Genomic DNA, 25,000 nt, shown 5'->3' with positions numbered 1-25,000 from the left:
ACACGATACATACGCAATGTCTTTAATGAAAACACCGTGCATTGACCAATGATCTGTTGCAGATGTGGTGGCTATGTTGCACAATACGCATTTTCATTGGCGAAAAACAATTTGCAGCGCAATGCCAAAGGATGGGTAATGTTAATGTGAAAAGTCGTATCGCACATTTTTATTTCCAACGGCAAACGATTGTTCGCAGAAGTGCATGAGTCATGCTTTTTCGTTGGCTTCATCGATGGAATGGTCTCAGAAGTGTTTGTATCATGCTTTCTCGTTGGCTATATCAAACAATTGGCCCCAGAAGTGTTTGTGTCATGCTTTTTCATTGGCTAAATCAAACAATAGGGAGCAGAAGTATGAGTCATGCTTTCTCATTGGGTAATTGATGTTCCCTCGAAGGTGATTGGTCATGCTTTTTGTCATCCATTGGATAAATCACACAATTGGTTAGCAGATGTGTATGCGTGTTATGTGTTCTCATTTGCCAAAGTCATCGTGCATCATGGCGGTTTTTGATTGGCTGAATCACTATCCAGTGCGGTGCAATTCCTTATTGTGGATCGGTGTCTTTATGGTACATGGCTGCAAATGACATGTCTGTGTGTTCCCTCGCGTAGACACTGATGCAGCTTGCTAAAATGTACCACAACACATACACGCGTATCACAACAATTACGCGTGTATCACAACACATACGCGCTGCATCTTTTCTTTGCAACAAGAAATTTTACCAAGCACATTTTTTATTTCTTTTGTGTTTAGTATTTAGAGAAGTTGTGTAATTCTTCTTTGACGCGGATCCAGAATTCCAGAGTATCCCAATAAGCCGCCAAACGTGACTAAATCGGGATGTAAGATTGTGTACGTGTTAACTCATCAAATCGAGCATAATTATGTTCACTTAATTAAGTAGAATTTGTATAGATGTACAGGAGCAAGTTGTTTTCTTTATTTCCTGATGTTTCTGAGAACTGTTTAGTGTTTTTCTAATGTCTGAACTGGGTTCCTGAATCAATAGATTGTTTGTTATATGTTTTGTAAACCGGTTGATTCTTGCCGTTGTGCTGTTGTTTTCTGATTCGTCAGAATGCAAGTATCTGTCGTCAAGTTTATCCATTTGTTCTTTTTTATACTGCATCAATCAACGAACCTTGCCCTAACCCTGTTTTCCTCCCATACGCTAGAAACAAAACAAAAGAAAACAAAATATATATTGCTCAATCGTCAGAAGGGAGGTAACTCGAGTCTGTAGAATGTCACACAAAATACTTATGCTTGCCTCTGGTTAGTGAACTTTTCACGCAGTGTTTAAAACAAGCATATATTATGTATATCAATCTCTATTGCAAAAATAGGGAGGATTTTTCTGATTAAATTTTTCACGAAAATAACTCAATACGCAAAATCTTTTCTGTTGATCTGCTGGATACAAAATCGTACTGAAATGTATATCTATAAAAGTTATTTGGCCACAAAAGGTAATTTTAAATTGTACGATGTGTGCGACTATCAGCTATATAACCACAAGTCTCTGATTAATAAACAGGTTTTTCAAGGTCAAGGTTTTACGCAGACTGCAAAGGAAAATGCGTGCATTATAGCCCTATTTTTTCTGTTCTTTCCTAATATGTTTAACGTTTTCTTAGTGAGATCACTTGTTCAGTTTTCTCTTCTTTACTGTCTAAATATGGTCTAAAGAATTTAGACTTTTAGCATTTATTTTCCCTGTTTTTATCGTCTTTCTCATAGTTTTGTTTTGAAAGCTGGCGCAAATCAAATGTAATTTGTTTTTGTATCTACGACTCTTTGATATTAAACATGTTTTCACCTTGTTTCTTGTCATTTTTCGATCAGAGTTTTGCGTTTATTGTTTTGCTTTGTTTTACACTTAGAGGTATTTAAATAAGTGTTTCTGTGTTTGTTTGTGTGCATGTATGCTGCATGCTACGGCGTGGTACCGCGCGCCGCTGTGTTCGAGTGTGTGTGTGTGTGTGTGTGTATGGGGAGGGGGAGATTGGTGGGTGTGTTGGAGTGTGTGTGCCTGGGAGTGCGAGCGTGCGAGCAATTGTCAAAGTTGGATTTTGTCAAGTTTATCATCAAAATGCGCATACATTGCATACATGCATTGTTAATCTCTTCCTGTTGTGTGATTGTTGTGGAAAGGCCATTGATATCAAGGATTTAACGCACATCGTAATAAGCGACCATGCAAAACGAGTCATTTATTGCTTTTTAAAGATACAAATCACTGATACGAACTTCACATACAAATGAAATGCATCCATATATTTCTATCATCGTTGCAAGCAAAGAATAACTTCAAACACACACATACACACAAACACACACACCAACACACATACACACACACAGATGCACACACGCACGCACGCACTCACACACACACGCACATACACTCACACTTACTCACACACACACATACACAGACACACAAACACACACACACAAACACACACACACACAAACACACACCCACACACACACACACACTTTTTTTTTTACCTAATTTTTTAAAATAACGATTGTTAGGATACTTTCTTCAGATGCGAGCAATGGTAAGAAACAAATACCCTGGATATTTCCTGCATTTACGCTTCTATGCCATTGTTACACATACATTCTTAAGTAAACACACACACACAAACACACACACACACACACACACACACACACACACACACACACACACAGGAACACACACACACAGGAACACACACACACACACAGGAACACACACACACAGGAACACACACACACACACACACACAGGAACACACACACAGGAACACACACACACACACAGAGGAACACATGCACACAAAGGAACACATACGCACACACACACACACACACACACACACACACACACACACACACACACACACACACACACACACACTCATTCACGCACGCAAACTTTGTTATTTGTGCGGAGAGCACGGTTTCCAGTTACCGGCATTATGCATGACATTTCAACACATCACGAAAGACATGTGTTCATGACTTACTATTACTTGGACACTATTTTGGTTTGTCATAACAAAATATATAGTCATATTATTAGACACAAAAAAGACATTTAACTTCACTTCCAAAACGATACAAAACAAGCTTATGAATGGAAAAGAACAACCAGCCAGCCAAGACGCAAACGAAGAAAAACACAAACAATTAAACAAACAAATAAACAAGTCGCGTAAGGCGAAAATACAATATTTAGTCAAGTAGCTGTCGAACTCACAGAATGAAACTGAACGCAATGCCATTTTTCAGCAAGACCGTATACTCGTAGCATCGTCAGTCCACCGCTCATGGCAAAGGCAGTGAAATTGACAAGAAGAGCGGGGTAGTAGTTGCGCTAAGAAGGATAGCACGCTTTTCTGTACCTCTCTTTGTTTTAACTTTCTGAGCGTGTTTTTAATCCAAACATATCATATCTATATGTTTTTGGAATCAGGAACCGACAAGGAATAAGATGAAAGTGTTTTTAAATTGATTTCGACAATTTAATTTTGATAATAATTTTTATATATTTAATTTTCAGAGCTTGTTTTTAATCCAAATATAACATATTTATATGTTTTTGGAATCAGCAAATGATGGAAAATAAGATAAACGTAAATTTGGATCGTTTTATAAATTTTTATTTTTTTTTTACAATTTTCCGATTTTTAATGACCAAAGTCATTAATTAATTTTTAAGCCACCAAGCTGAAATGCAATACCGAAGTCCGGGCTTCGTCGAAGATTACTTGACCAAAATTTCAACCAATTTGGTTGAAAAATGAGGGCGTGACAGTGCCGCCTCAACTTTCACGAAAAGCCGGATATGACGTCATCAAAGACATTTATCGAAAAAATGAAAAAAACCGTTCAGGGATATCATACCCAGGAACTCTCATGTCAAATTTCATAAAGATCGGTCCAGTAGTTTAGTCTGAATCGCTCTACACACACACACACACACACACACACACAGACACACAGACACACACACGCACATACACCACGACCCTCGTCTCGATTCCCCCTCTATGTTAAAACATTTAGTCAAAACTTGACTAAATGTAAACACAAACAGGAAGCAGTTGCTTGTGCTCTTGCGGTCTCCATGGTAAAACATTGCTTGACATATCTGAGAAATAAGCACTTCAAGAGCAATTATCAGATTTTAAAAAGCTACATTCAAATGTATGCATTCTGAAGCATGTTTGGACTGAAATTCAACACAATGTTCGTGCAGCGTTTAGCGGAAGACGTAAGAGTGAAACTGAACCAAATACGAATCTGGACGACTGGAGAATTTGATACCGTGTGTGAATAAAACTGATCAACAATTTGTTGACGTGGAAAAATGGATTAATTCGGCAAAATTGGGATGTTGCGTCTGCTGAAAGTCGTGGATCCGCTTCAAAGTTCCACCACTGAAATAAGATATTTCTGAGTTTAAAAGCAAAAGAGAGAGAGGCTTCCAAATTATGACCCATTATAGTACATGTAATTCAGCTTCTGACAAATACTTTTTTTTTTTTTTTTTAAATCTCAGTTGCATGCAGGCTGCGTCAACCCTTTCTTTTTTGCCTTTTTTTTGTTTTGTTTTTTGTTGTTGTTGTTGGCGGGGAGCATCCTTCTTCATTGATCTTTTATTTTTTTTTATTTTTTAAGTAGTGTTTTTACTATAACATTAATATTACTATATCTAAATGTATTTTAAACAACTTTTCTATATAACAATTCCCTCTCAAAAATGCATACAATATCCAGAGGGGAGCCATATCTATAAATACCAACACACATTTTGGCTATCACAATCAAATAATTCACATAACTTATTAGTGCCTTGTAACTTTGTGAATTTTCAAATACGCCCAAAAAAACTTCCTTTACGGTAATTTTAATAATCATATTATATTTACAATTCACTTTATCCTCAACGCATTTCCAAATGGACATAATTTTCGGGCAAAAGTAAAAAAAATGTTCAATATAATCAATTTCGTTCTCACAGTAAGTACAGCAATTACTCTCGGAAATGCCTATTTTATACAATAAAATATTTGTGGGGTAAATATTGTGCAATATTTTCCAATGCAACATTCGCAATCTTGTTTCAGTGGTTACTTTGTTTACCATTAACCATTGCTCTTTTCCCGGCCTGAAATCAAATTTATGTTCCCAAAATTTAACTACAACCGGCTCCACATATTTTTCCTTTATAATTAATTTGCGAAATTGATAAGGCTTACTCAGGTTCTTTAAATCGTTGAATCCACATACATTTCCATTTGCAGAGCGTAGTGTTGCTGCTTTAACTGCTGTACAAATCACCCTATATTCAAAGAATCGTGTGGGCTTACATCCAACCTTCTGCTGCATAATATTAAAGGGCACAATCTCATTACCAACATATACATCCTTTACTCGACAAACTCCTGCTTTAATCCAGTCGCTAAAAAACAGGGTTTGGCCGCCATAGATTATATCACTGCTGTTCCATAAACACGTATCACTTAATAACATGTACTTTTTGTTTGGTTAAAAATCGAAGTCTTTGTCCGATGAATTAAGAAATAACTGGATAAATAAATGAACAAATGAATACATAAAGAAATTAAACGAGTTAGAGAAGTACGAAATAAAACCAAAAACAGTGTCAAAAAGGCGATACATGATATGAGATACGACATACTTGATAACTAATATGTAAGATACGCAATTGTAAGCATCATCCATACTCAATAATGGCAACATTGCATAATTACGTGATCTATCCATGACAAGTAATACTGCATGGTACACATTCGATGAGTGCCAGCCTGTGCATACTCAGAGGAGACAGCTTTGATAATTTACCACAGAAAAAACATGTAATCTTTAAAAAAAATGGATCTTTGCTTTCCATGAAAACCGCATTGTAAAAAATAACAAATCTGGCCCGGTTTTTACATGGGATAAGGTCATCTTTCTGCCAGGCCACACACCAAAAACATTATTCTGTCTGCTTCCTGAAAAAAAGGGATTTCTTTGCTGAATTAATTGTGTAGATTGACGCTGGTTTTAGCTACGATTTGAATTCAGCACAAACACCAAATAGATAAATACATAAACACATACATAAATAGATCAATAAATTAATAAACGAATACAGAAACACATAAATAAAAAAAATTGAAAATTTAAAAATAAATAAAATTAAAAATATTAAAAATTAAAATAAATGAATAAATAAATACATGATAAGCTAAATAAATAAATAAATAAATAAATAAATACATCAATAAATAAATAAATATTAAAAAATATTTTTTTTAAATCCCGCACTGCACAGAAAGAGCTAGCCAGTAGATTTTTGGTATGCGTCCAAGGGGAAGGCTGCTCTTGTCCCATGTAAAATCCTGGGGAATGTTGTTGTGGTGTGCAAGATCGTTTTCGCGGAATGGAAAATACCTTTACACAGTGCATAACAAAGCTATTAATGTTTAAATACGCAACACCACAGATGACTGGCGTATCTCAAGCGACAGCAAGCGAGTCATTAATAGTGAAAACAATGCTAGTTAATATAATATTGAATTTACAATCACAAAATGTAAGCATACAAAAATGGCAACTGCACGCATAGTAATTTGCTACGGCCACTTGTTTGTTTAGTGTCATGCAAGCTGGTTCACTGGCTTGCTCGACGATACTCTTGATTGGTTTGCTTGTTGGTTGCTTCTTAGAAGGGTGAGATCAATTTGCTTTTATGGGCTTAAAAGACAGATTGTAGAATGTTGGTATGTGTCCAAGTCGAAGGGTGCTCTTATCCCGTGAGAAAACCTGGACAGGTCAAATCTTGTCTTGATTAAAATCTTGTGATGGCTGACTTGATCATTCACATTGAAACCGGCACGGTTGGCCTAGTGGTAAGGCGTCCGCCCCGTGATCGGGAGGTCGTGGGTTTGAACCCCGGCCGGGTCATACCTAAGACTTTAAAATTGGCAATCTAGTGGCTGCTCCGCCTGGCGTCTGGCATTATGGGGTTAGTGCTAGGACTGGTTGGTCCGGTGTCAGAATAATGTGACTGGGTGAGACACGAAGCCTGTGCTGCGACTTCTGTCTTGTGTGTGGCGCACGTTATAATGTCAAAGCAGCACCGCCCTGATATGGCCCTCCGTGGTCGCCTGGGCGTTAAACAAACAAACAAAAAATTCATATTGAAACAAATATATGTTAATACACACATATTGTTTTTGTACAGCAGTTCTTTCTATACAATCACAAAATACAAATGCACGCATAGTAAACCATGCGTTTCTCATGCATCTGTGTCAGTTGAATGCATATCTTATCTTCAGACCATGACGTGTACCCTGACGTTTGTAAATAAGTATGTGCGCAGATGTTATATATAAAAAATATATAGCCAGTATATCCAACCTTCGTAATACCTTCCCGTGCACACACATAAAGTCGCAAAAAATGCCATAAACATATTTTAGATTTGTGAGAGCTTTCAACAATCGGGAACGGTGTCCAATAATGATACAACTCTTTAAAAATTAAATGCGTGACAGCTTATACACAACACAAAAACCGTGTATGTCATGGTCAGTACCGTTGAGTCGTTGCATGACGTCATCATCCTTGTCGTCATCGTCTACGTCATCATCAGTTTTCTTGAACAGATCTCTTTGAAATGAAGTAATTGCAAAACGCAATTAATGAAACACATCTGGAATGTCCTCCATCGTCCATGGCAATCTTTTCTTACAAGTCCTCTGAGACATGTGTGTCCCTCTGACACTCACCAAAGACCTGCGCGTTCCTTAGCCAAGCCCGGTGACCTCGTGATCATCATGGTGAACCGACCAGGAGGATATTCCTAAACTTCATCCACGTAGAAAAGGAAAAAGTTCAGTTCGATCTTGATTCCGCGGCTTTATTACAAACTCTCGATTTTCGATCAACTAAAAGTAAAACACCACAAACATCAAAAAGAGGATGAAAGTCGCTTGTTCATGTCAATACTTGTTGTTCTCTCAGGTGCCAGGAGAATGGTTCCGAAATACTATCACTTACCCTATTACACATGTCTTATGCATCTAAAGCGCTTACTTCCCTTTGTGTATCAAACAACAAACATGAGTTTTGTGCTCTCATTTGGTGGGCCCCACTAAAGAGTGAAGCGCGTAGATTACTCCTTGGTTTGAGTCGCTTGGCAATCCATATAGCAGCAGCAATGACACTATAACATTAGGCAAAAAAAAAAATAGGTCTGTTTACGGTAACATAGGCCCAAAAAATAGGGTCGGTAGGTCGGGATTTTTTTTTAATTTTTTTTTCCAAAAAAACATATTTTTACGTGTTTGGGTTTTTTTGTTTTTTTTTTTTCCCAAATGCCAAAAAAAAGTCTAGGGTCGCGCGAAATAAATAGGGTCGGTCGGGTTACCGTAAACAGACTTTTTTTTTTGGCCTTACATAACGGTAAACTGGCCTGAGTAGTATGATAGTTTGTCTTGGAACTCTTGCTCGGCTAGAACATACAGCGGAGTTAAAACATGACAAACTATTGCTTTGTTCAATGCCTTTTCTTGCATACACAACCAAACAAATATGATATGCCGTTGCTAATGTTTTGATATATTGTCCATATTGCATGCCTTGTGGAAAAAAGCTGCAGAGTACACGGCCCTCAAAAACTTCCGAACTTTGTTCCCCCTAAAAAGGGAAAACAAACTACAAGACCGTGCACACAACAGACTGAGAATGCCCACCAAACACATCATCATCATCACCGTCTCGCCTCCCCACGTCATCCGCCTCACCCACCTCCGTCCCTACAGCCTTTCCCCCACCCTCTCCCTCTTCCAGCTCCGCCGACGTCACTTTCCCCGTGTCACGGACTTCTTTCAGCAGCCCCAGCAAGTGCCTGTGACCGTACTTCAAGGCCGCCCCGTACAAGGTCAAGGGCGAGAAAGGCTCGAAGAAGTTCTCCTTGTGGGAGAGGTCCTTGGTGTTGAGGTCCACGGACTGATTCCTCATGAAGAATCTGACCCTGGAGGCGTCTCCAGCCATGACGGCGTGGGCGAGCTCCACGGAGGCCTCGTGGTCCACGAGGTGTTTGATGAGTTTGGGGTCCTCTGCCGTCAGCTTGGCGTACTCGATAAGACTCTGGCCGTGTCGGGAGAGGTTGACCCGGCACCAAGACTTGGCCAGCTTGTTGACGCGGAACGTGTTGTTTTGCTTCGCTGCCTGCCAGTAGCCCGGGGACAGTTTCCTGTAGAATGGGATGAACCAGGATGTGAATTATAAGTTGAGCGATGGGCTGTGGGGTTCTGTACAGTGCAGTTGAACCCCCCTTTTAAGACCCCCAAATTTAAATCTCTCTCCCTTAAAAGACCCTGTTTTGTTAGATTTTCTGTTGATAACTTGTGTAGTATTACCATTTTAAGACTTTCCTTTTTAAGACCTGATTTTCACAGATTCGTGTAGGTCATGAAAGAGCTAGAGGGGTGCCACTGTATAACGTTGCAAGAAAACGATCATATGTTCCACAACGACTGCATTATTTTGTGTTACTTTTCTTTCTTCCTTTGTTTCTTTTCTTTTATTTATTTATTTATTTATTTATTTATTTATTTATTTATTTATTTATTTATTTATTTATTTATTTATTTATTTATTTGTTTATTTATTTTTATCTTTCTTTCTTTCTTTCTTTCTTGTTTCTTCATTTCTGTCGTTATTCTTTATAACCCATCGTTTCATTTCTTTTCACGAGCCAATAGGAATTTGGGTCGTGTGTCCCTCTACACACACACACACACACACACACACACACACACACACACACATACACACACACACACACACACACACTCACACACACACACACACACACACACACACACACACACACACACACACACACTCTCTCTCTCTCTCTCTCTCCCTCCATATCACTCTAACATCTCACCCCCCCCCCCCCCATCTTTTAATTGCTTCTTATTTTATTTATTTATTTATTTATTTATTTATTTATTTACGAGGATTTATATCGCGCACGTATCTCACCACACAAGGCGACTCAAGGCGCATGTTACCTATTAATGCCGTGTGAGATGGAATTTTTTACACAATATATCACGCATTCACATCGGCCAGTAGATCGACTGCCTTTAGGCGCTGCATCCACCTTTCACGGCCTATTATTCCAGGTCACACGGGTATTTTGGTGGACATTTTTATCTACGCCTATACAATTTTGCCAGGAAAGACCCTTTTGTCAATCGTGGGATCTTTAACGTGCACACCCCAATGTAGTGTACACGAAGGGACCTCGGTTTTTCGTCTCATCCGACTTCTTAATTAGACAAAGACAAATCTGCACTCACACAATAAAGAAATCACTAATAACTACCAATACATCATCCTATCATGCCGATTTCTATTATTATAGAAGCTAGCAAAGAGACAAAGTCTTCACAACTTCATAAGTGACAACTAACGTACCTGAGAGTGGTGACGAACTCTGAATAGAACAGCCCCCCATGCCGTTCCGCCAGTTGTTCCTCATCCCCCTGACACTGTGCGCCGCATTTCATTAGTGCTGTCATTAGCTCGAGCAATCCGCATCTGCAGCAACAATAAGGCAATTAGGTCACAGTATGTTGATTAACCTGGAGAAAAAAACCCAGTTCATTTCGGAAATATACCCGTGTGACTTGGAATAATAGGCCGTGAAAGTATATACTCGCCTAACACGCTTGAGATTTACTGGCCGATGTGAATGCGTGATATATTGTAAAAAAAAAATTCCATCTCACACGGCATATTGTAAACGCCATGAGCCTCCCTCTGGGAGGGTATGTGCGTGGAAATACTCACTAATAAATAACTAATAATAAAATATACCCAAATTACTCTTGACAAGAAAGTTATGACATTTCTGAAAAGTAAGATTTAGAACAGACCTTCAAAATTGACCAGAAACTGTAAGTGTGTCCATAGATGAAGACTTTAAAACAAAACAAAAATGACGGTAAATACTTCGCAAATATGTTTAAAACCTTGGAAAAACGACTTTTATGTGCCGAAGGGTTTACGTTTTCGTAAATTGCCTATAATACTTTAGACAGAAAGTTTAAATGAACCTTTACCAGGTTTTTCACTAGAGGAAGGCAAGGCAAGGCAAAAAGAACTGACCCGTGAATATATCATTTGCTAAAGAGCTTTCGTGAATGGTTTGAGAACCGTTAGGCTACTTCACAAAGAATTCAAGTCATTGAATAGCGCTTTAATTCCGGAACATCCCCATATTACTTTTCAGGAGAAGAAAAGTTAGGTCACGCTGACCAGAATCGGTTTTTCAGGAAAGCATGTGGGGGGAAAAACCGAAAACAGACACCTTTACGTAACCATTGCGGTATAAAAGGCGTGTAATTGTTATTCTTGGGCCAATGCACTAACACGGTGACCACCCATCCTGAACTCAGGTCAAAATCTCCCTGACCGGACGCTACAGTCCTACGCGAATCTATCAAAACAAAAATACAGAGTTATCTCCCAAATGGTTTTCGCGAGCACTGATCTAAATTTGAGATCAGTGTTCGCGAGACGAAAATGATTGCAGATTGGCCGACTTCGACAGTGATCTCCGTTGTGTTCTTCACAGTTATGATAAAGACATCGTTCCAAGGTCAAAACAAGTCGAAATTTTGGGACTGCTGCCGGAAGGAGACCGTAATATATGGTTTCATCACTGTCAACTGGTTACAGAAAAAATCGTCTGCTCCAGTGAACGCCGAAACCAAACGGTTGATTATCACGTGACACTTTTGCCATATTTAGAGTTGTTTGCACAGTAATACAGCCGCGAAAAATAGCTCGCTTGAAACTGTCTTACATATCAATTCCTTTGTAATTTAAAAATTACAAAACACCATGAAAAATCATTATCGACGATCGCGAATCTGCTTATATCAATAATACAATACAAAAAGCTCTAAATATGTTTTAAACAAAAATAATAATCAGTTTCCTTGCCAGACAAGGAAACTCAAGGCATCCTGTCAGGGAGAGAATGAGCCGAACTCATTTTGACCTGAGTTCAGGATGGGTGACCACCAATGAAAATTGACAAAGGAACCATATTTGAATTGAATGGGTCCCGAATAGCCACAAAGGTTTAAGGGACATCAATCAAAAAGCAACCAATGTGACCAGTTCCTCTGTCCTTCCAACCAATGTGACCAGTTCCTCTGTCCTTCCAACCAATGTGACCATTTCCTCTGTCCTTCCAACCAATGTGACCAGTTCCTCTGTCCTTCCAACCAATGTGACCAGTTCCTCTGTCCTTCCAACGAACGAGAAGAAGAAGAAGAAGAAGAAGAAGAAGAAGAAGAAGAAGAAGAAGAAGAAGAAGAAGAAGAAGACTCTCTTTCTACCCCCTCCTTCTACCCCCCACCCCAGAATAAATGTAAGGATGAAGCCTACCTGATAGCAAGCTGCAGCGGCGTATGACCTTGGTTGTCTGGCTGATCTAGGTCAAGGCCGGCGTTGGAGAGAATATACACGTGCGGCACGTATTTGACCTCTGTCATGGGGCTGGCCTCTGTGCAGATGAGGTGAAACAGTGTCCGTCCTGTTTTCTCGCACCCTGCATGGTTGGACATTGTAATGGTCGAAATTAGTGTGTGTGTGTGTGTGTGTGTGTGTGTGTGTGTGTGTGTGTGTGTGTGTGTGTGTTGGTGTGTTGGTGAGTGTGTGTGTGTGTATGTGTATGTGTGTGTGTGTGTGTGTTTTTCAGTGTGTGTGTGTGTGTGTGTTTTTCAGTATGTGTGTGTGTGTGTGTGTGTGTGTGTGTGTGTGTGTGTGTGTGTGTGTGTTTTAGAGTTACGGTATAGTCTGTGTCTTAATGCTCAGAAATGGGGTCGAAATTGATCTTTCAGTCGGAGCCCCAAAGTCACTTTTTGTAGCCAGCGCATGTGAAGTGTGTTCACACACAAATTTGTGAGACTCGAACACCGCGCAGTTAGGAAAGCTACCCTCTGTTAACTTCTGCTTGCCACGGACACCATATGTCAGCAAACAGCGGTAAGTTTTGATTTCATCTACTAATTACCAGGTAATTTGTTAGAAAATAGTGATATTATATCATTTGAGATTGAAATCTATCTAAAGCTAAACTCAACTGTCTCCTGACAAATAAAATGTACAACAATCTCATCATCAAAACTGTCAATAAAGGGGGACTTTACTTACGAACATGAGGATTTTCTCCTTGCTCCAGACACAGAAGAGCGAGCGTGGAGTTCTGCTGTAGTATGCATCGCGCTAAACTAGACTTCAGGAACTCTTCCGACACCTCATCTTTCTTGTCCTTGGACATCGCCCGATGTGACCTTGAAGAGGCGAGCTGTCTCATGGCAACGACCTCCACCTTGCTGAAACTGACAAGCCTTTGGAGACTTGGACGAGGGCGAAATCATGGGAGTGTCAGTTTCATCTTAGACGCTAGACAGGTTTCCATTGTTGATGGCGTGGATACTCGGAAGTAGGTCAAGGTCATCGTAGAAAGGTCATGATGCAGGCAGTTTCCATGGGATCTGAATCCTGAAAAGCAGAAATAATTTATTTGAATAAAACTGATTTGGGAACTAAACTCATGGTAAGCTTTCGTCATAAAAGAATTCCAAACGCCAAAGATGCAATAGTTTTGTAACTTCATAGATATAAAAAAAACAGCGGCCCCCACGAAAAGGAAATGTCTTGGGAACAAATCGAAGATGATGGTGTCTGTATTTACGACCTTCACGGTTGCAGCCAAGGTCATCCTCAGCTTAAAATAAATCAGTACACATTATTTCAACACTGCGGCGATACAAAGGAAGAAAGCAGGAAGGTAGGAAAGAAAGGAAGAACGAAAGAAACAAAGAAACAAAAAAAGAGAAAAACAAGTCGCGTAAGGCGAAAATACAACATTTAGTCAAGTAGCTGTCGAACTCACAGAATGAAACTGAACGCAATGCAACGCAGCAAGACCGTATACTCGTAGCATCGTCAGTCCACCGCGCACAGCAAAGGCAAAGGCAGTGAAATTGACAAGAAGAGCGGGGTAGTACTTGCGCTGAGAAGGATAGCACGCTTTTCTGTACCACTCTTCGTTTTAACTTTCTGAGCGTGTTTTTAATCCAAACATATCATATCTATATGTTTTTGGAATCAGGAACTGACAAGGAATAAGATGAAAGTGTTTTTAAATTAATTTTGATAATAATTTTTATATTTTTAATTTTCAGAGCTTGTTTTTAATCCAAATATAACATATGTATATGTTTTTGGAATCAGAAAATGATGGGAAATAAGATGAACGTAAATTTGGATCGTTTTATAAAAAAAATATTTTTTTTACAATTTTCAGATTTGTAATGACCAAAGTCATTAATTAATTTTTAAGCCACCAAGCTGAAATGCAATACCGAAGTCCGGGCTTCGTCGAAGATTACTTGACCAAAATTTCAACCAATTTGGTTGAATAATGAGAGCGTGACAGTGCCGCCTCAACTTTCACGAAAAGCCGGATATGACGTCATAAAAGACATTTATCGAAAAAATGAAAAAAACCTCTGGGGATTTCATACCCAGAAACTCTCATGTCAAATTTCATTAAGATCGGTCCAGTAGTTTAGTCTGAATCGCTCTACACACACACACACACAGACACACAGACACACATACACCACGACCCTCGTCTCGATTCCCCCCCTCTACGTTAAAACATTTACTCAAAACTTGACTAAATGTAAAAATGCACAACACGGCAAGGATGTTTTTGTAACTGAAGTGATAGGATACTTCTTCTTCTACTTCTTCTTCTTCTTCTTCTCCTCCTCTTGTACGTTCATTGGCTGAAACTCCCACGTTCAGTCAGGTTTTTGCATGAGTGGGGTTTTACGTGTATGACAGATTTTAGGCCATTCAGGCAGCCATACGCCAAATTCGGGGGAAGCATATCATGCTGTGTATTTTCCTGTTTCTATAAACAACCGAACTCTGACATGGATTACAGGATTTTTTCCGTGCGCACTTGGTATTGTACTTGCGATAGGATACATGTCACAATACAATGCGCAGAAGATGAGATAAACATCACAAATCAATACTGTAGGGGTCATTTTAAAGGTAATTGTACGTCCTTCTCGCCTACATGATCGACTAGGTGAACCCCCACAGATCTGTACCCAGTTTTGGATGGAATAGGATCATACATCCACTTGGAATCATACCAAAAATCAACAATGCTTTGTGTGCATATTGTCAAAATATTTTATTATTTGAACAGATTAGCACAGGTGGCACCTACGTAGGACTGGGTGGCCGAGTGTTAACGCACTTGCGCTCGGAAGCGAGAGGTTGCGAGTTCGACCCTGGGTCAGGGCGTTAGCAATTTTCTCCCCCCTTTCCTAACCTAGGTGGTGGGTTCAAGTGCTAGTCTTTCGGATGAGACGAAAAACCGAGGTCCCTTCGTGTACACTACATTGGGGTGTGCACGTTAAAGATCCCACGATTGACAAAAGGGTCTTTCCTGGCAAAATTGTATAGGCATAGATAAAAAATGCCCACCAAAATACCCGTGTGACTTGGAATAATAGGCCGTGAAAAGTAGGATATGCGCCGAAATGGCTGCGATCTGCTGGTCGATGTGAATGCGTGATGTATTGTGTAAAAAATTCCATCTCACACGGCATAAATAGATCCCTGCGCCTTGAGTCCGAGTCTGGAGATACGCGCGCGATATAAGACTTGATATAACGTAGTCCATTCAGCAAAACGTCCCAAATCTCAACAGAAAGAAGCGAGGTTGTAGATTTTTAGTATGTGTCCAAGAGGACACATTCTTCTATTTCAGGTTAAAAAAAAAACCCATGGAAGAATCCATGTTGATCCACAAGATCGTCAACGATTACAAAGAGAAAATGTACGTTTTACGCCCTCACGGCAAAGCCATTAGGGGCATGTTACACGGGAAAACCCGGCTTTGTATCAAAATTAAAAATAAAAATGCAGGGGGGGGGTGGAGGGGGGGGGGTGTAGACAGCGATTACAAAGGAAGGAAGGAAGGAAGGAAGGAAGGAAGGTAGGAAGGAAGGAAGGAAGGTAGGAAGGAAGGAAGGAAGGAAGGTAGGAAGGAAGGAAGGAAGGAAGGAAGGTAGGAAGGAAGGAAGGAAGGAAGGAAGGAAGGAAGGTAGGAAGGAAGGAAGGTAGGAAGGAAGAAAGGAAGGAAGGAAGGAAGGAAGGAAGGTAGGAAGGAAGGAAGGAAGGTAGGAAGGCAGAAAGGAAGGAAGGAAGGAAGGACGGAAGGAAGGAAGAAAGGAAGGAAGGAAGGAAGGAAGAAAGGAAAAAAGGAAGGAAGGAAGGAAGGGAGGGAGGAAGGAAGGAAGGAAGGAAGGAAGGAAGGCAGGAAGGAAGGAAGGAAGGAAGGAAGGAAGGAAGGAAGGTATCTTTTAAAAGCACAGTCCTTCCCATGAATACAGTGATACTCAGATCTGCCCCAGCTTTTACGCGAGACTTGTTCTTTTCATTCGTCACCTACAGGTGAAAACCATCCCTCCATTTGGACTCATACCAAACATCACCAGCCTTCTGACTGCTCTCTGTGCACAGTTACAATTGTTGATGCCTTAATTTCTTAAAAAGCAAATAGCACGATTAGTTTTATGGTTTTGGCACCAGTAAGCCGTCATAGATTGTGCCTTATAAAGTAACATCATATCCGCATGGGCGTCCTGACCTTTTTGTTATCGCTCTACATTTATCATTCCTGAAGCATCAGAATCTTAGCTGTGTTGTGCCTGTGTGCGCTGATCTTTTTAACTGCAGGAAATAACAAGATCGGAATGATCGCAGCTAAATGTCAAACATGAGATGGCTTTGAAAAGTGTGACTCCTATGTGATGCTTGGGGTTTCTGTTTTGTTTTGTTAGAAATATGCTAGTTTTATTGTTCTGAGGTGCGCGTCCCTTTTCCTTGTTGTATGTGATTGTTGTAGATGTTGTTGGTGAGGGTGGTGGAGGTTGTGGTGGTGGTGATGTAAATAGGGGTGGAGTTGTTGTTGCCTTCTGTTTGTCTACCTCTATGCCTGTCTGGTCACGTGTCCGTATATAAAGAATCTAAAATGAGTAAGGAGGGGTTGGGTAGGGGTTCTTCAATGAAAAAAGCAGGACATCCCCCCTCCCCCCACCCAAACAAAAAGAAAAAAGAAAAAGAAAAAAAGGCTTTGTTTTTTGTTTTGTTGGTGGTCGTGTTGTACCTTGCCACCATTTCCCCCATTCCATTCGCCCCACCTTGCCACCATTTCCCCCATTCCATTCGCCCCACCTTGCCACCATTTCCCCCATTCCATTCGCCCCACCTTGCCACCATTTCCCCCATTCCATTCGCCCCACCTTGCCACCATTTCCCCCATTCTATTCGCCCCACCTTGCCACCATTTCCCCCATTCCATTCGCCCCACCTTGCCACCATTTCCCCCATTCCATTCGCCCCACCTTGCCACCATTTCCCCCATTCCATTCGCCCCAAATTGCCACCATTCCCCCCATTCCATTCGCCCCACCTTGCCACCATTTCCCCCATTCCATTCGCCCTCACCAACCCACCAAAGGTTTGCACCTTTCATAACAAACCACTTCCACGGCATCATGCAAAGCTAATTGACAGATTAGACCAAAACGCACGTCACACCAAATCGGATTACGTCAACAGCAGTGCGCTTTGTAATAGGCAGGCGGCATCTTCACGGGCTTGGGTGGTGTTCATCAAGCTTTTGCGGTCTTGGCCCTACTTATAAGGTGAAGGGTCTTTGAGTCATTACTGTGGTCAAGCAAACTTGGTCTGTGTGTGTGTGTGTGTGTGTGTGTGTGTGTGTGTGTGTGTGAGAGAGTGTGTTTGTGTGTGTATGTGTGTGTGTGTGCGTGGGTGTGTGTGAGTGCGTGCGTGAGTGTGCGTTAGTGCGTGTGTGTGTGCGTTAGTGCGTGTGTGTGTGTGTGTGTGTATGTGTGTGTGTGTGTGTGTGTGTGTGTGTGTGTGTGTGTGTGTGTGTGTGCGTTATTGCGTATGTGTGTTTGTGTGTGTATGTGTGTGTGTGCGTGTGTGTGTGAGTGCGTGCGTGAGTGTGTGCGTTAATGCGTGTGTGTGTGTGTGTGTATGTGTGTGTGTGTGTGTGTGTGTGTGTGTGTGTGTGTGTGTATTTTTACTGCTTCAAAGATTAAGGCTAGAGCCGACAATAACTGTGGTAGGCATTGTTTGTATAATAATATAATAATAAAGTGTATTTATATTGCGCCTATCCCTTACAAAAAACAAAAATATTTGGCTCTAAGCGCATTACAACATGTGTAGGGACTTGGTACAATCAGTCTGACAAATACAATAACACAATATACAGTCGGTCTCTTAGGTAAAACTGGGAAAAGCAGCTTCGACATTTAAACACTGCTACTAGAAGATCCTCTAACAATGCATACTGCTTTACAATATGCATTTATGTATAAATATAGTTAAAGAACATCGAGTTAATAGGAATTAGAAAAGGTTCTTATAATAAAACTATCTAGCGAGCGACGAAGAAGAAGATGGCAGAAAATGGTGTGTTCCATTGTTGTGGCGAAAATGACTTTCGGACCGAGGGATTTTATTCTTAAAGTTGCTGCTCTTAAATCATAGCTTGAAAATGTTGAAGTAGCCTGCACAAGTGCGCACACGAACACACGCACGCTTGCGCGTGTCCCTTTCACAAATTTCGTAAAAAGAATCTCGAATATTAATTAAACAAAGAAGCATAACATCCAGTAACATTTTCTGAGATGGCGAATGAGTCCTCGTGCACTAGGCATCAATTCTTAAGAATCTTCGCGAAATAAATAAAGATCAAACATAAAAATAAACCATATCACAGTCATTAACAGACATCCGGAACAGTAACACGATACGGAAACGTGCTATCAAAATTATGAGAACTAGTTTCCCAAGCAGTTCGCCAAGTTTCAAGACTTTTTCCAAAGAATTAAACCAAAGGGCACAGACTGGATTGACAATTAAAGGCACAGTAAGCCTCCCGTAAACCATCACTGAGCTCCCCGAGCCTCTACATACAGTGCAAGCATACTTCCATTTGAACGCTCACCGAACGGGAACATCCTGGCTGCTTTCTGTCGAGAGTGAGACATGTTCAAAGAATTTATTTTCGTGGACTATCCGAACGGACTATCAGGCGCCTCGTTTTGATGCTAGACCTAACTTTTAAAATCTAAATAATAAATTGACAGCTTGTTACACAAACATTCCTAAATCATAAAAGAACTCTTTTTTCATGAAGAAAAGATCAGTACAATTCGAAGTTTTGAAAGTTTGAAAAAAGAAAAGCCCGGATTGTCACGCAAAACGTCTTTCTTGTAGCAGACGACGGTTCTGCATAGCACCAGTTCCTCTGAACGGTCAACCGCTACCGCTCTAGTTCGTGTGACTTGCAGCCGTTTGTAGCGTTTTATATTCAGAGGTACACAATAACGTGTTATTGCAGATAAGCTTACAGCGAGTCGCATTGAAATCACAAACTGACGACTAAATTGTGAGAAAAAAAAGGAAACTGGATCACACGGGTGATCAGGGGTAAGATAAACCACACAAACATAAATTCTTTGAAAATTGCTCGCTCTTTACGGAGGGCACCTAGGATGTTCTCAAGCGGTGAATGTTTAAATGAAAGGGTGTTTGTACTGTGTGTAAAAGCCTGACAGTGTCTGTGATGGTTTACGGGAGGCTGACTGTGGAACGCAGAAGAAGAAGAAGAAACCAAAAGGCAAAAGAAAACTACCGAAAGAAATGAAAAGATAGGAGAAACTCGATACAAACAAAACACAATTCTGTAGCTAAGGATCAACTCTTTGAAAGCAATTATCTTTTTCACATCAGCAGCTTGGATTTACCGCCGTTTCCGTATGAAAACTAAGGTTCACTTAAAGTGAGAGAAAAAAGTGCCAACTACTTTTGATTTTACGCAAAGAACACTACTGCCGACAATTGTATATTTTTTTCTCTCTAAACTTTGACGTACAGTTGTGTTAGTCTAAAAAATATGTTCACTTAAATAAAAATAAAAAAGCGCTAATTTCTTCTCATTTCAAAAACATTGGCAAAAGACATTAATGATTATAAAAAAAATAATGCATATCATTTATAACGCGCGTGTATCCGGGGTTTAAACCCTGCTCAAAGCGCTGTACAATCATTGGGGGAAAAAACAATAACATAACATTCTGCTACGAATGATGCGTTTTCGCAGAAAACGGGTGTATACTTTGAAGCGTGTATTGACATACACGTGTGGGTGCTCTTGTGAACGGAAACGGACACATTGTCTGAGCATTCGTCATAGATCACCAGAGCATTCGTTATAGATCACCAGAGAAATGAAAGGGTGTTTTTTTCGCCTAAACAGATTGTTTTCTTTTCCTATTTTTCTTCGATTTTCTTTACATTTGTGTGTTTTGTTTTCTGGTGGTTTTTTTTTCTCTTTCTATATCTTTCTTTAAAGGCACAGTAAGCCTCCCGTAAACCATCACGGACACTGTCAGGCTTTTACACACAGTAAAAACACCCTTTTAATTTAAATACTCACCGCTTGAGAACATCTTAGGTGCCCTCCGTAAAGAGCGAGCAATTTTCAAAGAATTTATTTTTGCGTGGTTTATCTTATCCCTGAGCCATCGTGGATCCGTGTGATCCAGTTTCCTTTTTTTCACAATGTAGTCGTCAGTTTGTGATTTTCAATGCGACTCGCTGTAAGCTTATCTGCAATAGCACGTTATTATGTACCTCTGAATCTAAACGCAACAAACGGCTGCTTTTGACTGTTCAGAGGAACTGGCGATAGGCATAACCGTCGTCTGCTACAAGAACCACGACCTTGCGTGACCCTGCTTCCGGGCTTTTCTTTCTTCAAACTTTCAAAACTTCGAATTGTACTGATCTTGTCTTGATGAAAAAAGAATTCTTGTATGATTTAAGAATGTTTGTGTAACAAGCTGTCAATTTATTATCTAGATTTTAAAAGTTAATTAGGTCTAGCGCCAAAACGCACCGTACCACCGTCCGATTGTCTGATCAGACAATCCGCAAAATTAATTCTTTGAAAATTGCTCGCTCTTTACGTAGGGCATCTGGGATTTTCTCAAGCAGTGGGTGTTTAAACGAAAGGGTGTTTGTACTGTGTGTAAAAGCCTGACAGTATCTGTGATGATTTACGGGAGGCGTACTGTGCCTTTGACGAAAAGGACGCAAACTTGTTATTGCTCCCAGACTCAAAAAGATGTTATAGGCTATTTAAAAGATGTTATATTCAAAAGATGTTATATTCAAAAGATGTTATATTCAAAAGAAGTGCAGTATTGTTCAAAGGCCTCGGTCTTCCGTCATTACTTACTGACAGACTGACTGACTGACTGACTGACTGATTGACTGACTGACTGACTGACTCACTTACTTACTTACAAGCCGAAATGACAAAGAAAATAGAATATAGCAGGCAGACAGTGACAGACGAGATAAAGATCGAGCTATCTAATCAAATGTTCAACCTTTGCACGCTTCTAGGTTCCAGAACTAAATAATAACTTATTCACGATCTCATTTCTCAACCCTTCATTCCACGAGCAATCACGGCTGCAGCTAAAGGCACATGACAGAAATCACTGTTCAAAAATGTATAAAGAAACTGTAAATTTAATTGTGAATAAAAGTAAGCAATTAAACATATAAACAGAGACACAGGCGTTCGCGCGTGCGTACGCACTAACACATATCCACACACGCAGACGTACTCACGCACGCGTACACAAGAATAGATGGACATACGCACGCACGCACGCAAGCACGCACGCACGCACGCACGCACACGCACGCACACACACACACACACACACACACACACACAAATTACTTAACCATTACATATTATAAAACACAGAAGGAGAAAAAAGAAATTCAATCAATCAATCAATCTATGCACCAAACAGCCTCTGGCTGAAAAGGAATATTTATACGTGTCTTCGCATTCCGAATGAAAGACAGACAGATAGAAAGAAGGTAAGAACAAAAACAAAACACAAATGCAATAAACAACCTCGGAAACAAATCTTATTCTGTCTGCTGCCTGTGGGAAACAAATCTTATTCTGTCTGCTGCCTGTGGGAAACAAATCTTATTCTGTCTGCTGCCTGTGGGAAACAAATCTTATTCTGTCTGCTGCCTGTGGGAAACAAATCTTATTCTGTCTGCTGCCTGTGGTAATTAATGATGTATGTGTCTGTTCGCCTTTGGAAACAGCGATCATTATTTTACTGCAGACATTAGCGAAGAAAGCCAGTGACATAATATACTAGCGGAAAAAAGTTAGGGACGGGCCACTGATTTCCCCGCTGACTTTCATTTGTTTAAAACACCCTGTTCTTTCGTCAGCAAAATCAAATGGCTGTCGCATGCTACACACCAATGGGTAGGTTATGCTGTGTTAGCAGGAAAACTGCACGGGACTCCCGGGCGCAGAGCTGCAGCACGTGACTAAAATAGCAAAATCGCCAAAAAGTAGGCTGTTGTTTGGCGTGCGCACGGGTAGAATAAGGCAGGTAACATGGCAAAATTGTTGTGCACATGCAAGGACAATCCTTCGAGTGTGAATTGTGATCACGAACTCGGCTTTATAAGCCGCCGATTTTCTGCGAGCTGCCATCTCCTCACCATACCTGCCAGACGGAAGCTGACAACATTCAACCGAGGAAGAGCAATTGCCTGGCTCCACGACGGCGTATCCAAGTGCGAAGTGGCCAGGCAACTTGGGGTATCGCATTCAGTCATTGTAAGGCTGAATCAACGGTTCCAGACGACAAACAATGTCGAGGAGAGGCCCAGGTCGGGTCGCCCCAAAAAGACTACTCCTAGGGAAGATCGTTTCATCCAACGGCAGGCGCTGCAGCACCGGGCCACCACCTGCAAGGTCATCAGAGGGCAGTTACGGGAGGCCACTAACATCAACGTTAGTGAGAGGACCATCGGCAACCGCCTGCATGACGCCCGGCTGCGGAGTCGTCGTCCTGCTGTGCGTCCCCTGCTGACACAGGCTCATCGCCGGGCTCGTCTGGCCTGGAGTCGCCGCCACTTGAGATGGACGCGCCGGGACTGGGCTCAGGTCCTATTCAGTGACGAGTCCAGGTTCAACCTGTACCATTCTGACGGCCGGCGCAAGGTCTGGAGGCGTGAGGGCGAGCGTTATGAAGACGACACAGTGCATGAGAGGGTGGCCTTCGGCGGGGGCTCTGTCATGGTTTGGGGGGGCTTCAGCCTTCATCAACGCACCCCCCCGTACCATGTGGTCGGGAATCTCACTGGTCAACGCTACAGGGACGAAATTCTCGCCCCTATTGTCTTGCCGACCCTGCAGCAGATTGGCCCAAACGCCGTGTTTCAGGATGACAATGCTACTCCTCACAGGGCCAGGCTTGTCAACGACTACATCCAGCAAACCGGGGTCGTCAGGATGGATTTCCCTGCCTGTTCGCCAGACATGAACCCCATAGAGCATGTATGGGACGAACTGGACAGGCAGGTGAGGGCCAACCACCAGCCTCCCAGAAACCTGCAGCAGCTGCTGCAGATGCTCCAACAGGAGTGGCAGGCCATTCCACAGGCCTTTTTCACGAAGCTTATGAACTCTATGCGGTCAAGGTGTGATGAACTTGAGCGCAAACGTGGCGGACACACCCATTATTGACCTCATGAAAGACTTGTTATGTTTATTTGTGACCCCTCTGCTGTTTGTGGATATGAATAAACGAATCGGCTCGATGAAATAAACCCAAATTTTGCAGTTGCGTTGCACATTGACTGAAGTAAACGTGTTCCAAATTTCCGTACAATATGTTCATTCGTTCTTTTGCTGTGATTGCGTGTGTGAACCGTCCTTAACTTTTTTCCGCTAGTATACCTTCAATATTAAATAGGAACAAGATTTTAAGACGAACTACCAATGCTACATATTTGTTTAAAATAATGCGGATTTCTTAGAATATTTGAAACGTGTGGATATCAAAACAAGAGGTAATTCTTAGACCAAGCTCTCGTTTGTTTGCAAGGATACCTGCCTTCCATCAGTGTGTGTGTGTGTGTGTAGTGTGTGCCGTGTGTGTGTGTGTGTGTGTGTGTGTGCGCGTTCGTGAGTGATTGTGGGTGTGTGCGGTGGGGGGTTGAGGATGGAGGGGGGGGGGAGGGGTCTGAAAGGAAGGTAACCCCTATACAGGAGCTTACAAGCCTATTAGGAATTTTGCACCAGAAGCAAAGGGACGTAAGCGCTCTTAATATAAAGAATGCAAGGCGCTCCTTTATTTCAATGCTCGCTATTCTCTTGGATGCCTGGAGACGTGACACCCGCATATAATCTTATCTAATTAATGTACTTCTGTTCCCCGCAATAACACTCACATAGCCTTGTTGCTCATGTCGTCTTTATATATTATAAGATGTTTGGTAGCTTGTTGACACACCAGCTTTGTTGTTGGTCCAAGGGGACCATGTCGTCTTTTGTTTCATCTTTATCGACCAAGGCCGAAGGCCGCGGTTGATAAATATGAGACAAAAGGCGATATGCTCCCCGAGGACCAACAACAAAGTGCTGGTCTGACAACAAGCTACCAAACATCGTTTTTGTCATCATTTTGGTTGTGCAACAAAATGCACAATAACCCACAGGGAGACGAATTTTTAGAATCCAACTCCGGGCCACAAAGCATCGTCACAGTAGCACGAGATAACACGTCAAACTTGTATGTGACGTAAAACGAAGCTTGTTGAGGCTTTTCTTCCAGTCTGAAAATGTACAGAGCTGCGATCATACCTGTGAATTCAGTAAGTGTTGAGCATATTTCTTTTGTTTTAAGTGTTTATG

The 25,000-nt window shown here is 41.1% G+C and overlaps 1 protein-coding gene across 1 annotated transcript in view; it reads right to left on the bottom strand.

Moving 5' to 3' along the window:
- Window positions 1-8,400: 8,400 nt before the first annotated feature.
- The window catches only part of LOC138960831 (uncharacterized), a 21,778-nt gene continuing 5,178 nt past the window's right edge, over window positions 8,401-25,000 (bottom strand). Inside the window, exons 2-5 of the mRNA XM_070332478.1 lie at window positions 13,267-13,610; window positions 12,499-12,661; window positions 10,516-10,638; window positions 8,401-9,280 (exon numbers count right to left, since the gene is read on the bottom strand). Coding sequence (XP_070188579.1) covers window positions 8,740-9,280; window positions 10,516-10,638; window positions 12,499-12,661; window positions 13,267-13,429 — 990 coding nt within the window. The 5' untranslated portion in view covers window positions 13,430-13,610 and the 3' untranslated portion in view covers window positions 8,401-8,739. The remainder of the gene's footprint in view (window positions 9,281-10,515; window positions 10,639-12,498; window positions 12,662-13,266; window positions 13,611-25,000) is intronic.

The sequence above is a fragment of the Littorina saxatilis genome, linkage group LG3 (assembly GCF_037325665.1).
Source record: "Littorina saxatilis isolate snail1 linkage group LG3, US_GU_Lsax_2.0, whole genome shotgun sequence".
Lineage (NCBI taxonomy): Eukaryota > Metazoa > Mollusca > Gastropoda > Littorinimorpha > Littorinidae > Littorina > Littorina saxatilis.
This window is presented reverse-complemented; position numbering and strand designations above follow the sequence as displayed.